At 38.9% G+C, this 15,176-nt stretch overlaps 2 protein-coding genes across 2 annotated transcripts; one reads left to right on the top strand and one right to left on the bottom strand.

Moving 5' to 3' along the window:
• Nucleotides 1-448: 448 nt before the first annotated feature.
• gngt1 (guanine nucleotide binding protein (G protein), gamma transducing activity polypeptide 1) lies at nucleotides 449-1,347 on the bottom strand. Its single transcript, XM_006787675.2, has 3 exons — nucleotides 1,302-1,347; nucleotides 1,077-1,175; nucleotides 449-921 (listed from the first exon to the last, which is right to left on the bottom strand). Exons 2-3 carry the CDS (start codon nucleotides 1,170-1,172, stop codon nucleotides 796-798), a joined length of 222 nt encoding a protein of 73 aa, XP_006787738.1. The 5' UTR covers nucleotides 1,173-1,175; nucleotides 1,302-1,347; the 3' UTR covers nucleotides 449-795.
• A 1,028-nt stretch (nucleotides 1,348-2,375) lies between these two features.
• On the top strand, nucleotides 2,376-5,524 carry tfpi2 (tissue factor pathway inhibitor 2). The gene is made up of 5 exons (XM_006787676.3): nucleotides 2,376-2,525; nucleotides 2,749-2,919; nucleotides 4,059-4,238; nucleotides 4,366-4,539; nucleotides 5,025-5,524. Exons 1-5 carry the CDS (start codon nucleotides 2,453-2,455, stop codon nucleotides 5,102-5,104), a joined length of 678 nt encoding a protein of 225 aa, XP_006787739.1. The 5' UTR covers nucleotides 2,376-2,452; the 3' UTR covers nucleotides 5,105-5,524.
• Nucleotides 5,525-15,176: the final 9,652 nt, after the last annotated feature.

Here is a 15,176-nt window from a genome sequence, read left to right as displayed (position 1 = left end):
AATAGGAAAGAAATGAAACATATTATGATACTCATTTTATATCCTGGAGGGCTTTATAGCAGAAATAATCTGCAAATTGAAAGCGGCTTTGGAGAAAGTCCTATTTTCCACAGGATTGGTTTTAGATAGACACAACATTTTCTTTTTCTATCAGTGCTGCATCTAGTCTGCTGTGTTCAGTTCAATTACTTGTATTAATAAAGCCTTAAAACTTTTTGGAGTCTTCCTGAAACTACAGAAAGAATTAAAATAAATTCAATCTACAATGAAATGAGCAAAAAAAAAAAGAAGAAGGAGAAGACTCGCAAACCCGTCGTACTTTAGGGAATAAGATCTCAAATTTGATGTTCACCATCATAAACCCTCTGTATGTATGCAAATGAAGTTATGAAGATTTATCTGTTTCTCTACTTTGTCTACAACCCTTCAGAGAATCACAGAGACAGGCTGAATTATAAATGTGCACATTTAATGACAGTTGCTTCTGTGAATGAAACAACATATGGGCCCATGTGCTCAGACTATATACACCACATGAGAGAGAAGCATTATGTAACACTTGCCAAATACAACTTTTAATTAGTGCATCTTTCCCAAAACAAAACAAAAAAAATTAAAAAGAATTAGAAGGCTACAAATCTGGCCCGAAGATGAAGAATTGTTTTACTCGGGAAGTCATAAATGTTTTCTTTATTGTGTCCTTCTAGTCATCTCAGTCTGCAAATCCATTTTACAAGGGCTGGGTGAACGTCCTTGGGTACTAATCTGAGATATGAAAAGCTCCTTAGGTCCAGTCTAGCAGATGACACAGCCACCTTTCTCCTTGAAGGGGTTCTTCTCCTCTGATATGCCTTTGACGAGGGTGTCCTCCTCCACTAGAGCCTGAATATAGTCCTTGATTTCCTCACAGCATTTAGATGTCTGAAAGCAGCAGACAGAAAGCGTATTTCAGTTTTGAATAGCCTTTGTGATGTAATTAGTTTGACTAAATAAATTGAAGCTGTCTGATATTTACTTTTGGATATAATCAAAAACGCATCTTGAGCACACAAATCACCACAGTGTGGACAACTTACCAACCACCTCTCGAGTTTGACTTCAAGTTTAAGCTGGTTTACTTCCATCACAGCCTTGTCCTTATCTGTCAGATCCTCCACATTTATGACCGGCATTTTCTGTCAAAAAAAAAAGGAAACGTTTAACCTTTTTGTTAATGCTTACTTCCACATGATAAATAAATAATCTTAAAGAAAATGTTCACAATTCGTAAGACTTAGCAGAAGGGATAGGAATGCACTTACGAACGCTTACAGGAAGCAGTCCTTCACCCCCGAAATCCTGCTGAAGAATCCCTCTCCTCTCTCTCAATCTGGGTTATAAAGTAATCAGCATAAACAATTCTAATCCCCTAATCTGATTAAAACAAGGCCCCACTGAACGATCATACCAGCAGCTCAAGTACACAAAGGAAGGGGTGGGCAACTCACACAGGTGTCCATTTGAGCTCCCTTGATGTAAAAAAACAAAACAAAACACGGTGATGTATTTTTTGTCTTTTATAGATTCAATTTGGAACTTTTGTTCTATTTTAACTCTGAGATTTCTTGCAGGCTCATTTGGATATGGGTTAAGGGGTGGCGCTTCATTTATCAGGTTAATTTTGATAAGACGGCTAATCTGTGTTTAGCCTCCACCTGTCAAGGTGGAGACACGTCGTTCTTCTAAACGTGAATGCACGGCAGTTTTCCAGTTAATATCCTTCATAAAGGTAAAACCAAAGCAGTGGGATGGAATTAAGCTGCTGTGTTAAACCAATACAAATGTTAATGTGAGTTTTAACTTAACTTGCAGATAAGGCTGATTTCTCATGGTAGGACATCGTAGAAAGAAGCACTTTTATCATGAAATAACATGAGCAACGGTACTATTAATGTGACTCTGAGTGGAAGTACGTGTGTGTGTGTGTGTGTGTGTGTGTGTGTGTGTGTGTGTGTGGATTTGGATCCGGTCAGACGGGTATTCTGGTGTGGACTTGCCTGTGTGGCTCAGACAAGAAAGATGTGTTAATGTTTCACAAGCGTGTGTGTCCCTAGATACAACGCAATATTGGCTCTGTGGAAATTTTACAAGGATGCTGTGTGTGTTACTGGATTGGTGCACATTCCCATCATCATCATCATCACTAGAACCAGTGGCATGTGGCAGTGAAAATATCTGACTCTCTCAAGCAGAGCAGGTTCCTCCTCATATTTTATTAAGACTTAGTCACATGCTTTAGCGCTCCTCCACGTAATTCAGAATGTGACGTCATTAATCAACTGCAATAATTTATTTTCTTTGGCGCGCTGACTCAGTACATGCCCGTCCCTCTTCCTGACTGCTATAAAACAAGGTTTGAGTGGGGCTGGTAGACAGAGCGGAAAAGTCTGGATCTCGACCAAAACTTTGCACAATGGAGCTTTGCGCGTTTGCTCTGTTTACAATAATTTCCTCGTTTTGCTGCGTTTTGGCGCTGCCACCTAAAGGTAACTCCACATCATGTTTTGTTTTTTAATTCCTTCTTCGCGCTTCTTCAATGTTTTCATCAACTTTTTAAAAGCAGTTCTGAGCTTGTTGGTTATCACATGACCTCGGGCGTATTACAGATCCAGTTTGGCGTGTGTTGTTAAGCATTGCTTAAACTTTCTTTTCTGTGTCCTTGCAACGGTCCTCCGGTATTTCAATAAAAATATGCTTGGTGCTTTTCAGGCGTGTGCCTTCTTCAAGTGGACGAGGGACCTTGCAGAGGCAATATGCAGCGGTATTACTACAACACCATCACCCAGAGGTGCGAGGATTTCGAATATGGAGGCTGCCAAGGGAATGCCAATAACTTCAAGAGTTATCAGGAGTGCCACAAGACATGCTACAAAATTCCCAGTAAGTAGCCTGACCCGTGAGTTATTAGAGGTGGGAATCAGACAACACATGATATAATATTGATATTATTGCGATTTTTACGAAATTGTCATATGCTGAGTAATGCATTAACATGTATTGCTGTTTACTCACATTTCCAACAGCGATCTATGTCCTCAAAATGAAACTTTGTCAAAATCAGTTTTGTCTAATAAGATAAAGTTATCTCACTTCACTTATTTTTTTTTACTACTAAAACCTAAAGGATAAAGCCAAAGTCAGTGTAATATATCAGTTTGTCATTGAATGAGGTCTTAATTGGGAATTACAGTGGGGGAAATAATGTTAGTAAAGTATGTCAAGTTTGCTTAGAAAGAAATGAACAGACTCTGTTTTTATAGTAGTTTCATTTCAATGGAGAGTGAGACAGGATATCAATCAAAACTCCAGAAATAAGACATTACACAAAAGGTATAAACTGATTTGCATGTCACTGAGTGAAATAAGTATTTAATCCCCTACAAACTAGCCAAAATGTGTGCTGGATGGGTTTCCAGTTGAGCTGATTTAATGCAGGTTTGTAACGTTAAAGTCAACTAACATTATCTCAGAATGGGGATGAATGAAGTGAGCCTACTTGTTCAGATTATTTGAATTTATTTACTTACATATCTATATACCTATATACATATCTATATACATGGTATTCCTGTATCGATACGATACATGGATCATTAGGGATGAAATTCTGGGCCAGTATCCATGTTTTAAGTAACAATTTAGCTGATCTTTAGCTTTTGATTTTCCTACTTAGCCTGCCTTCTCTTCCAGGGGAACAAAATATTGTCATTAAACACGAAATTATTTATGTGATTCTAAAAAAATTTCAACTCTTCTTTACACCATCTTTGAACATTTAGCCAGCCCACAAGACATAAGTTTTGGGCATTAACACAGATAAATTACATTTTCTTTCAGTATCAGCTGACATTCGGCAGATACATCAGTGATGGTGACCTTAGGCATGTCCATTTTATTTCATTTTTAGGAAACTAGCCAGTGCCTCTCTGGTTGTTAACCTGTTCATATGAATTAATTAGTGTTGTTTCGCCAGATCTCACTGTTAAATGTTGATTTTTTTTTTCCATTCTTCTCCACAGAGGTTCCCCCAATCTGCAGATTTCCTAAAGAAGAGGGACCCTGCCGGGGTCTCATCTCCCGATACTTCTTCAACATGACCACCATGCAGTGTGAGCCATTTTATTACGGTGGCTGCCTGGGGAATTCCAACCGCTTCCTTAATCTAGCCTCTTGCATGGAGTACTGCAGTCCAAAAAAAGGTGAGCAGATTACCCCCCTGAGTCATCTCTGTGAGGATACACAATAGACAAAGTCATTGCATTCACAAGGAAATGATTAAACAATAACTGGCGAGCTCTTCCTTGTGTTGTGTTCCTTGTGTTACAGCAATCCCCGTGCTCTGCCGGGATCCTCTGGACAAAGGGAAGTGTTCAGCCACCATACCTCGCTATTACTATAACACAGCCACCAAGACGTGTGAGGAGTTTGTCTACTCAGGCTGCGGTGGGAGCAACAACAACTTTGTCTCGCGGCAAGCCTGCATGGACGTGTGCTCAAAAGGTGTGCAAACCTGAGCCGGGCGGGAAGGGTGCATGGGCGTATGTTTCACAGCTCATTGTGAAGTCTTTATCTGAAGATGATAATTTCAGGAGAATTTTCTGACTGCTTAATTCAATAATGGCAGCATTTGAATTGCCACTCAGACCCACGTAGTGGATGGAAATAGGAGAAAATTCAGAAAGTCTGGGGGGAATTGGAAAGAGACCAAATTATGCTCAGTTGATTTATTATCAGGCCTAAAAATGCTTGGTATCTTGAAAAAATAAAACTACTGGCTTTGGCTCAGGCTGGATGATGCTTTCCAAAGCATTCATCCACTGCTGCCAATCGCTGTGCTATGATATAGAGGAAACCAAGCAAAATCTGTTCCTAGAAAGCCAGTTTCGTTAATTGTGAGACTAAAAAGGGCACAATTGTTAGTATTATATGTTATGCTAATCAGCTGTTATGCTTTTTTTTTTTTTTGCTTTTTGTTTTTGTTCCAGGATGGAAAAAGCATCCAGGCCAAGGAAAAATTCTGCGAATGAGAAAAAATAGAAAACCCGTCACTTCCCTGCAGGCGTAAATGTTTGACACTTGTACTAAGTAATTCTCTCTTGGAGAATTTCCACATGGAAGCTAATGTGTGTTTGTTTATGCTGAAATATCGACCAGGCTGCTTATGCCCTTGTGTGACATATTTTGACCACATTTGTAATGTCATTAGAGCATTTTTCTGAATTTTTTATTGACTGTATGCTGTCAGTAAAGTTCAAGAGGATGGATTGCTGCTGCTGGTGCTGTTGATTCATGTCCAAGATTCCTCATTATGTATTTTAATACCGTATGAATGTAATGTATGCCTTTCTTTTGTTCAGTTACAATTTTTTACGTGAAATATCCTGAATTTGTTCAGGAATTCTGCCTTTTCTGTATTTTGATAACACTGTGTTAAGCAAATTACTGTACTGTGCGGTATTTTCATAAAAGTAAAAACTAAAATGATGTGGATTTCGTCTTCTTCAACCATTACCATGCATATAAACTCACAGAGTGTCTGCTTTTACCCTAAAAACTTGGCTGGTTTCTTCACTTTCCCTCAGTCACTTGCACTTTATCTTCAGGCTGCTCTTCCGTTCCTTACTAATGTTGCTGTCTTCCCTCCTTATCTGGTAATACTTTTCAAGGCGCTCGAGCCTATCTCATTCGTTTCAGCGCAGCCTTGAATCGGGAAGGAAGCAATCATGGGGCAGGGAAACACTGCTGTGGCAGGTTCATTAGAACAGCGCTGCATATTTAGAGGAGAGCAAGCTGCAGGTTTACAACACATGAGTCATGAGCTTTCAGAAATATTGTCTGCAAATGTTTTAGCAATTATAATGTAATTATAGTGGAATACACACAATAACACGCCCCATAGCAGAAAGCATCCATGCAGGAAAATGAATGCACATGTATATTTTCCTCCCAACCTCAGTTATTAAAAAAGAGTTTTAACAATTGCGTTTTGGTCAGTAGTTTTTTGCAGATAATATACTCTCTTTATCGTGAAGATAAATCACAATGGTCTATAATGTCATTAAGGAAAGCAGGCTGTTAGTATGAACATCCTGACTGCCTTAAATCTGTGCTCTGCTCCATCTCTTGTAATACAATAAGAAAGTGCCGTGTGATTCTTCAGACAATAAATATTTATTGAAGATATAAATGGAAACTACTCATCCATCTGGCTCAAATATAAATAGTAATAAAAGGGAATGCATTTGGCTCGGGATATTGCTTTGAGTACCAAAGCTAAATCATCTATTAAAAGTATGCAAGGCAGCAGTCATCCTAACAGTATGCAGCTGTTAAAAAGCCACACTGAATCATCACTACTGATCATTATGAAACCGGTGGGGGAATTGCTGTTGATAATATTTCAACTTCCTGCTCTTTAGGATAAAAATTTATGGATACAAAATTTCAGGAAAGACAGAAAATTTGATCCTAAAGGGCTATATACATATATTAAAGGTATTTGTATGAGGCCTATATATATATGAGGAAACATATTTATGTTCTGACTGTTAAATCATAATTGCACCTTGCAGCAGCATATTCTTCTGTGGTGCCTTTAAATCAACAAATGATGTGACAAATCTTTGAAACGGCAAAACAAGAAGAAAAATGCACTCAGTTATGAACTTTAAATCACAACAAAGCTCAGTCTACGACTATTAGCAAGTGTCAGTATCACACTGATTGCTGATTTTGTGCAGTTCAGGTGAACTGAGATGAATTGATCATGCTCTGGTTATTTCATTAGCTGCAGTACATTAGATAATGTAAGTAATTTTGCTCCTCATTCTCAATAGTGATTAATGAATACTTACAGTGAAACATGATCATCATTTAAAAGTGCATCAATTCAATATAGAAAGCTTCTTTTCACCATGTGTCAAACGGCAATGTTGCTCTGTGCCAAGATGCCTGAGTGTACTGGAGGTGTAGGTGAACGCCAAGGGGAGAAGCTTCACAGACGCCACCTGGTGGCTGATTCACAAATCTAAGAAGAACCAAACACTTAGTATAAATATACTTAATACTACTATATTACTCTATTTATTTCTACTAAATGAGCAAATCAATATTTAATGAACAATGTGAAAGCCACTGGGTATATCTGGATGCTTTAATCTAAGCTTTAAACTTTAGGTACAACAGTAGCTATCCGTATATTGGAGGAACCCGTGCCAAGCATCTTAGAGTGTTGACTCAGCAGCATTTATTCATTTAGAGCCTGTTTCTGTAAGTGTATCAAGTTTCTCGAGCTTTATGGTTTATAAATGTTTTATAAATTTCTTTTTGGGCACCAAACCAAATCATTTTGTGTTCTAGGAAGTCTGACACTGGTGGATGGTGAAGCAATGTAATTTGACAAGCACGGCCTCTCAAAATGGGAACACTGTCCTAAACTGATTAATCCCTTCCACCGTGCAAGTGTTCCCAAACCCCGAAGAGGTAATCCATTATAGCTATTTGTGATATTATCAACAAACAAAACAGCCTTCTCTGTGGATTGATCTCTAACTTTGTTGTTGCTCATGCAAACTCCCGAGCTAACATAACAGGATGTGAGCACAGCTCTTGATGCTGAATAGCAAAAGGCATCAGTGGATGTCATTTTTCCTTTTTCCGTAACTTAAGTAGTTCGCCTTTGTGACGTGGGCGTTCAATAGGGAAACAGTATCACATCACAATTAGCATATATCAACTTAAATCTGTTCACTTTTATTTATTTAGGAGCAAATCACACCAACAGTCACCTCAAGGTGCCTTATATTGTTAGGTAAAGACCCTCCAATGATGCAGAGAAAACCCCAAAAGTCCAACGACAGCCTTATTAGCATGCCCTTGGCAACAGTGGGAAGGAAAAACTCCTTTTAGCAGGAAGTCATCTGTCACAACCATTTAAAGTTGAAGTCACCTTGATAAGATTGCTGCAAAGAGTTGCAACAAGTCTAAATTTGTATTAGTTTTGTGTTGCCGTGCTTTTTCTGACTTACCTCATGACCTCTTGGAAATATCCTCAAAGCCTTTGTTGAGGAGCCCTAACTTCCAGTAGCGCAAGTGTGTTATTATGTTTAGAACCGTGACTACAGGAGCAATGTACACCACACGCGTTTTCTATTTGAAGAGTCGCCATTTCTTTTGCTGTCACATCACAGAGTTGGTCTGTTTCAAGCGTAGACCAAACACGCCAGCTGCCCTCTGTGTCCCGACATGTCATCAGAGTTTCCCCGACATTCATCACCGTCTGCTGCATAAAGTGAGACGTCTCTGTCCCTCTCCCCTCACATACTGAAGATTGATGTGTCTGTTGAGGAGAATCTGGACTGTTCTTCACAGTCCATCTGGCTTCCAAACACATGTATCTGTTGTACAATTAAACAAGTCAGGCAACTCCTTGTGCTTCTGACATGTTTTGGAAGACTTTGAGGTACAAATTCTGAATCTATTCCCAGGGAAAAAGCCAACAGAAATAGACGGAAAAGAGCTGTGTGTGCAGTGATCTGCACACCTCACTACTCCTGTTCATCGTGCTGTGGCTTGGGTAGTGGTGCGGTAATTAGTTTTTGAGGTGAATATTAACTTCTACAGTTTCCATGACAGATTGTAGTTTTAGTAATAACTGTAAGAGTTAATCATTGTTTAATAGAGTTTAAGCATGCCCACCGTCCACAGGTCCTTGCAGTAACATCTTCCTCTTGTTGTTTGAGAATTGCATCTCTTTTGCAGCAGATGACTCACAGCTGTGAATAAATCATTTTCTTCCACCTACCTGCAAATGTGCCACACTCCTTTTTTATTAAGAAAGATTAAAAATGATTTGAACATAACGAACAAATAGAGAGGATGAAGTATTAAAATCGAATAAATAAAAATTACGATTTCAACCTGTGAAGGAGCCTTTCTTTTTCCCCTTTTCCTTTTGTGTTTCAATTATCAGCTTCCCTGAGGTCAAAGACTTTATATTAAGCCAGTGTTCAGCAGTTCTCTGAAGACAAGCCGACTCAACACATCAGCACAGCTGAATTTGCTCCGTGATTTGCATATATATATATATATATATATGTGTGTGTGTGTGTGTGTATTACTTATGCTCACCCCTTTGAGGGTTGAACTGGACAGCTGCAAAACCTACAAATAAGCTGTGAAGTGAAGATCTGAAAAAATGGATGCAATTATGACATATTCATAGAAAAAGTGCAGGCTAAAGAGCATAGTCATCAATCAATAATTATGAACACTGGGAAGTAAAACTATTTGGATGGTATCCAGTAGGTCATCAAAATAAACTAGCTTATAAAATTGCAGTACAGATTTATGTTATTATCGCCCACTAGTTCGCCACTAAATGCAGCGTGTTAGTGTTGTGAATTTTTCACAGCACACATTTTGACTTACATTTTGACATTTTGACTCACAGCAGGAAAAGCAAAAGCATTACTAAAAGCATTAATGATGCTTCAGTTCTGCTCGTGTACCTTGGTAAAACCGTGACATTTGAAATATTAAAAGCACATACACACACACACAAACACACACACAATCTGTTATCTGTCAGACATTTGTGAGAGATCTGGTAACTCAGGTGTGCGCCGAAAAGAAGGATGCCGAGGTAAGTAGAGGTTCAGTAAGACACTGGCGATAAGAAGAAGCAAACTGGTATAGATGTGAAAAGCTAAATAGAAGCTAGCTGTAGATGGCAAACACATAACAATTAAGGGAGATGGCAAGGTTGGGAAGCAGCAGCTGAAATGGACTGGATGAGCTGATGAAGAGAACACGTGAGTGGACTCCTATAGTGTATAGGGGGAAACTGGCGATAATAGCAACACATTCGGTTCCTCATAACAGAAACAAGCTAAAGTGATAGCAGTTATTCTGCACACACTCATTAGGATTCACTCTGTGACTGTGGAAGAAGTGCAGAGTAACGAGGACAAAACTGATATAAAGACATAAAGAAGTCACTTTTTGGATGTTGACTATTTTCTTCTGCAATCTAAAGTTTAGATGACTGTGAATTTTGAAGTTATATCAGCTTTACCCCCTAGACTATCTGTTAAAAGTATACATAAACAACCCATGCTAATATAGGTCCTGCTAGCTAGAATACAAGATTGTAACATGGGGCATTTCCCTGCAAATAGTAACAGTTAGAATCTGGTCTTTAAGTGATGACATATGAACCCTGCTTCCGGGTCCAAACTCTGCGTTTATTAAGGTTGTTGTGTATTTACCATGTGTTAATGCTTTGTATCTTGTTCTATTTAACCTGAACAAGCCCCTAAAAAAAGTCAGTCATCAATGTTGCCTCCCTTGGTTTTATGGTAAAATGGTAAATGGCCTGTATTTGTATAAAAAAGTCAGCATTCATCCTCCAGCTTCACTACGTTTATATTATGCTAACATAGCTGTGTCGCTTGTGAGCACATAACAAATCATTATATACCAGCTAGTGCGACTTCAGTAACCCTACAAAAGTCACTGCTGTTTAGTTTTCTGTCTTCATTTATGTGATAAATAGCAGTGATAGCAGAGCTGTACTTTTTTTCCCCCCAGAAATGGTATGGTAAACAGTGTTGCCAACTTAGCGACTTTGTCGCTATATTTAGCGAGTTTTCAGACCCCCTAGCGACTTTTTTTCTAGAAAAAGTCGCTAAAAAAAGACGTGAAAGCGCATATCGCTTTTACTCTCAACAAGCAGTGGGTGCTGTAACGCAGTCAGTTCTTCTTTTACTCTTATGCTGTTTTGTGGATCAGGTTTAAAACTACTTATAAACACACACACACACACACACAAAGTAACTCCACCAGAGTGCCTATTTCGGGTCACTTTTGCCGGTGTTGTGCCAAAAAGTGATTGTCTGCCAAAAACTGATTTCCGGTATTTGCCAAAAACTGATTGCTCGTATTTAAACTGCTATAAGTAACTTGTTGGCCTATAATATGTGAAACATATGTCAAATGCATCCCTCATGGATGACAGAAAGTCATATTGAGCCACAAACAACATTCGTGTAACAAGGTAGAAGCCGCAATCAGTTTTTGGCAGCGACTTTTATAGAACCTTTATTTATGCAGTTAAAAAAAAAAATCTCATTAACATTAAAAATGTATTTTGTAAGATTAAGTTGGCCAGGAGGACAGCAGAAATGGCAGCAAATATTACAATAGTTCTGTAAAAATATTTTAAGTGGAGATAAAGGACCGGATTGGTTATAATGTGAGTACAATAACACAGAGTTAGCATTGTGGACTATGCAGGATACTTGAAAAAACAGATAATCTTTTAATTCTATATATAACCCCTTTGTAAACGCTGTTCACCGAAGTCTATTTACCAACATACATAAAGATATTACACATAAAAAATACACGGAAACATTGGAAATCACTTTTTGGCAGGCAATCACTTTTTGGCACAACACCGGTCAAAGCCCGGGTAAAGGAGCAGGGTTGGAATTGTGACATTACAAAAAACAATAATTGCTAAAAGAAATTTAATTTGTAGTTCTAAATAAATTCTAAATGCATTTAGGACGTTTATTGCTCACTTTATGTCTCGTCCAGGATGTTATTTCTCTCTCCAGCAGCATAGGTTACAATTACATTAGCATGACCAATTATGCAAATTAGGTGATGACGTCATTTAGCGACTTCTAGCGACTTTTAGGACAACCAATAGCGATTTTCCTTACTGAGGAGTTGGCAACACTGATGGTAAATGGTATGTTATGTTTAGGTGGAAACTAGCGAGCTAACTCCCTGCTAACTTCTAACTCCGATAAACCATCATGGATGCCTGGATGTCAAACTTAATTGTTACACCTGGTAGAGCAGTCACACTGATCATTTTATTATAGATGAAAGAATTTAGAGAGTTTTTAATTCTCAGTGATGCCGCAGTGTTCGTTTGACTTTGGGACCTGAAGCTGAGTTTGGACCCGGAAATGGCTAATGACGTCAGGCTTAAAGACCAGATTGCAGGCATCTTATTGCCAGAAAGGTAACTCTAAAACTCTGACTTCTTGCATTAAGATGAATATTAAAGCCTTGTCCTTGGTAGTGAAAATATATTAGTTGTAGTATTAGTGCACAAAAAATGGTGCTTTTCTCAAAAGATGAGTAGTGTAACTCGAGTAGTCTGACTTATGAAGTAAACTGTAAAAAAAAAAAAAAAAAAAGGTTGCCCTGGGTCTCACCAGCTAGTTTTGTGATTTAAATACAATGTTTTTTAATGATTACATTCTGAAAGTATAGTTAGCACTCAGGGAAAAGACATTGTTACGCAGCCTATGGGGAGAGCACAGCAAATGAAAGTCTGTTCTTGATGCTGAACCTGTGGCAAAGGTGGTACTGAGGGATAGGTGCAGGATATTCTACTTAATGCAGTACTCACACATTGATGTGAATGCTGAGATATTTGTCACTGTACGTGCACCAAGTAACGCCTGCATAAAACCATTCAGATGCAGAAAAAAATGCTCAACCTCTAAACATCTGAAACCACTATGTGAATTTGGTAGATCAAATGAATACATTAAATTAAATGAAGCTTTAAAAAAGAGAGCACATCATGAATGGAAGTCTGATTTTTAGTTTTTTGCCAGCAATGTCAGGTGGATGAGTGATATATTTTGCTTTTAGTTGCTTAGTGCCCAAGTATGCTCACAAGAGTGCTGCTTACTGTTTGGCGCTGGGAATGTAGTGTGCAGAAACCAGTATCCTGCTCTCACAGCAGACAAGCTTCTTTAGTGTGAACCTGGACTGTCACATAGGAATATTGATTTGATTAAAACCTTATGTAAAAACAAATAATGACTGTATTTATTCAGGGTCATCTTAGGTTTAAGCACAGATAGACACAAAAGTGATTATGTCATCAAGAAACAACCCTTGAAGAGGCTTTGGTAGTGTATAATTTTATTGATATTTTATTTTGTTAGCTAGCTGGAAGCTGGATTAAAACCAACATATTTATAGATTTAATACAGTGTCTCCATAGTGTAGTGCTTTACATAGGGTGGTCACAAAGGGCATCTGGTATACAAATCAGCCATATCAGGAATATGCAGAGCTACCTGCAGTACCTGAAAGTTGCCTTTATTTCTTTATTAATTCCAGTGAAAAACTAAGTACACCCTTACCCTTGCCAGGTGCCACTAATCGATCCAGTTGATTACATGATCATCAATAAGTGAGCCCCTCTGTAAAAGCACAACTTTTGGCAGTTTGCTTTCTGGAGCAGTCAGCTGTGTCCTAACACAGCACTACAGTCTTCCCGGGAGTCAAGATCCCACCAAATTCAGTGTGAGGCCATCTGCGTGACAACTAAAGTTTGTTTGAAACTGGGTCATGCAACAGGACAATGATCCCAAGCACAGCGGCAAAACAACTGAAAAAAAAATGGCCCAATCAAAATCCAGACCTCAACCCAACTGAAATGCTGAGGCAAGACCTTAAGACAGCTGTGCATAAATCAAGCAACACTGTAAAGACAAGCGGGACAGATTTCCTCCACAATGATGTGAGACTGACTAAGTCCTACAGAAAAGAATCACTTTAAGATATTGCTGCTAAAGTTGGTCCTAAAAACGATTGAATCGTGGCTTGTACTGTCCTTTTCACTTAACTGTATATGAAAGAAAGGGACAGACGTATCTACTTTTCTTCTATTGTGTGTAATTATTCCTTGCAGTCCTTAACTTGCAACGCTGATGATTATTGCATTTGTTCATGGTGGGATGGGATGCGGTGGCGTCACGTTAAATGCAGCACACAGATGTCGCCAACACTGGCGTCCAAACTTGTATGTTCTTTACTGTGGCACCATTATCCTCTAGGTTCACATCACAGTGGATTCCATAAAACAGGCTTCAGCTTCGTTTTCATCATCCGTCCTCCAGCGTCCATCATCACCACAGCTGACCATAATGAGGGATTCTCTGAAGAGGGTTTGCTTTTTCATGGAAGTGTCCTCTAGCCGCAGCACCATCAGCCAGCACGACTTCAAATGCTACCAGGGAAAGAGGGTATTCTGACAGGAGGGATTTCTTGTATAACTATGGTGTTGTGCATTTGGAATGACATTTATCTAGGGGTGGCCAGAGGAGAAAGTCATTTGAAATAGAGAGCTGAAGAAAAAAACCAATAGCCTTCTTTCTTTTTCTATTTAGAGATTTTCCTTTGTGTTGTTTTTTCCCCTGTAGGATGATTTAAAGTTAATCTGACGTATGCAGGTGTGCACATGTGCATGTAAAAATGTAGCTGACAATGGCAACGTGTTTTTTTTCCCCAGCGTTGGAAGATTACAAACATTCCCAAGTAGATTGTGTTTGTCCACTCCTCTCTTTCTCCCGAGTGGATGTTCTGCCATTACTGCTGGTTTGAAGGCAGCGCCGCTCGCTTGCAGATTGCATGGCTTTAGCGATGACAGGCTCATCATGTCTGGCACTGTCGTAATGTGTTATAAATATGCAGCTGCATGTTCATCACTGCTTACTGTTTGCGGTTGTCTGTGCGCATGTTGGCGAGATGAAGAGAGATGAATGTCAAAACTGCGATGACAGGAATTGGACACAAACATCTGGTTGTGCTTGTAATTAAGTGCAAGGAGAAAGTTGTGGTTCAACAAAACAAAAATAAGAAGACACTGGGTTTTTTAAGCACTTTCATTGTACACCGGTGGTGATTTAAAAGCCAAGCCAGGCTACCAAACACCAAACACTGTGCCTTAAATAGGGAAATCATTTTCTAGGTGAGTAACTTATGCTCACAGTGATTTGCATTTTCTTTTTTTTAATTTGCCTCAGCTATATTCCTTTAAAAATACAACAACAACAAAAAAAAAAAACCTGATGAATAACAGACGGGATAAATAGGATACATACATGGCAGTCGGATAATGGACTCAATCCACCAATAACTCATCAGCCGTCCTGGGGAAAATCAGCTTGACGTGAAGAGTGTATTCTAATTCCCATGCTGATTGTTAGTACCGTGATCTCGGTGACTGCAGAATGGAAGCCTTCTCTGTCATTAAAGATGATCACACTGTTAACAGTAAGTTGTGTGGTGGCGTTTCCATCCTGCCTGGATTGTGATGA

The sequence above is a fragment of the Neolamprologus brichardi genome, chromosome 22 (assembly GCF_056152115.1).
Source record: "Neolamprologus brichardi isolate AB-2024 chromosome 22, ASM5615211v1, whole genome shotgun sequence".
Classification (NCBI taxonomy): Eukaryota; Metazoa; Chordata; class Actinopteri; order Cichliformes; family Cichlidae; genus Neolamprologus; species Neolamprologus brichardi.
Note: the sequence above shows the minus strand (reverse complement) of the source record. Positions and strands in the feature narration are given on the sequence as shown.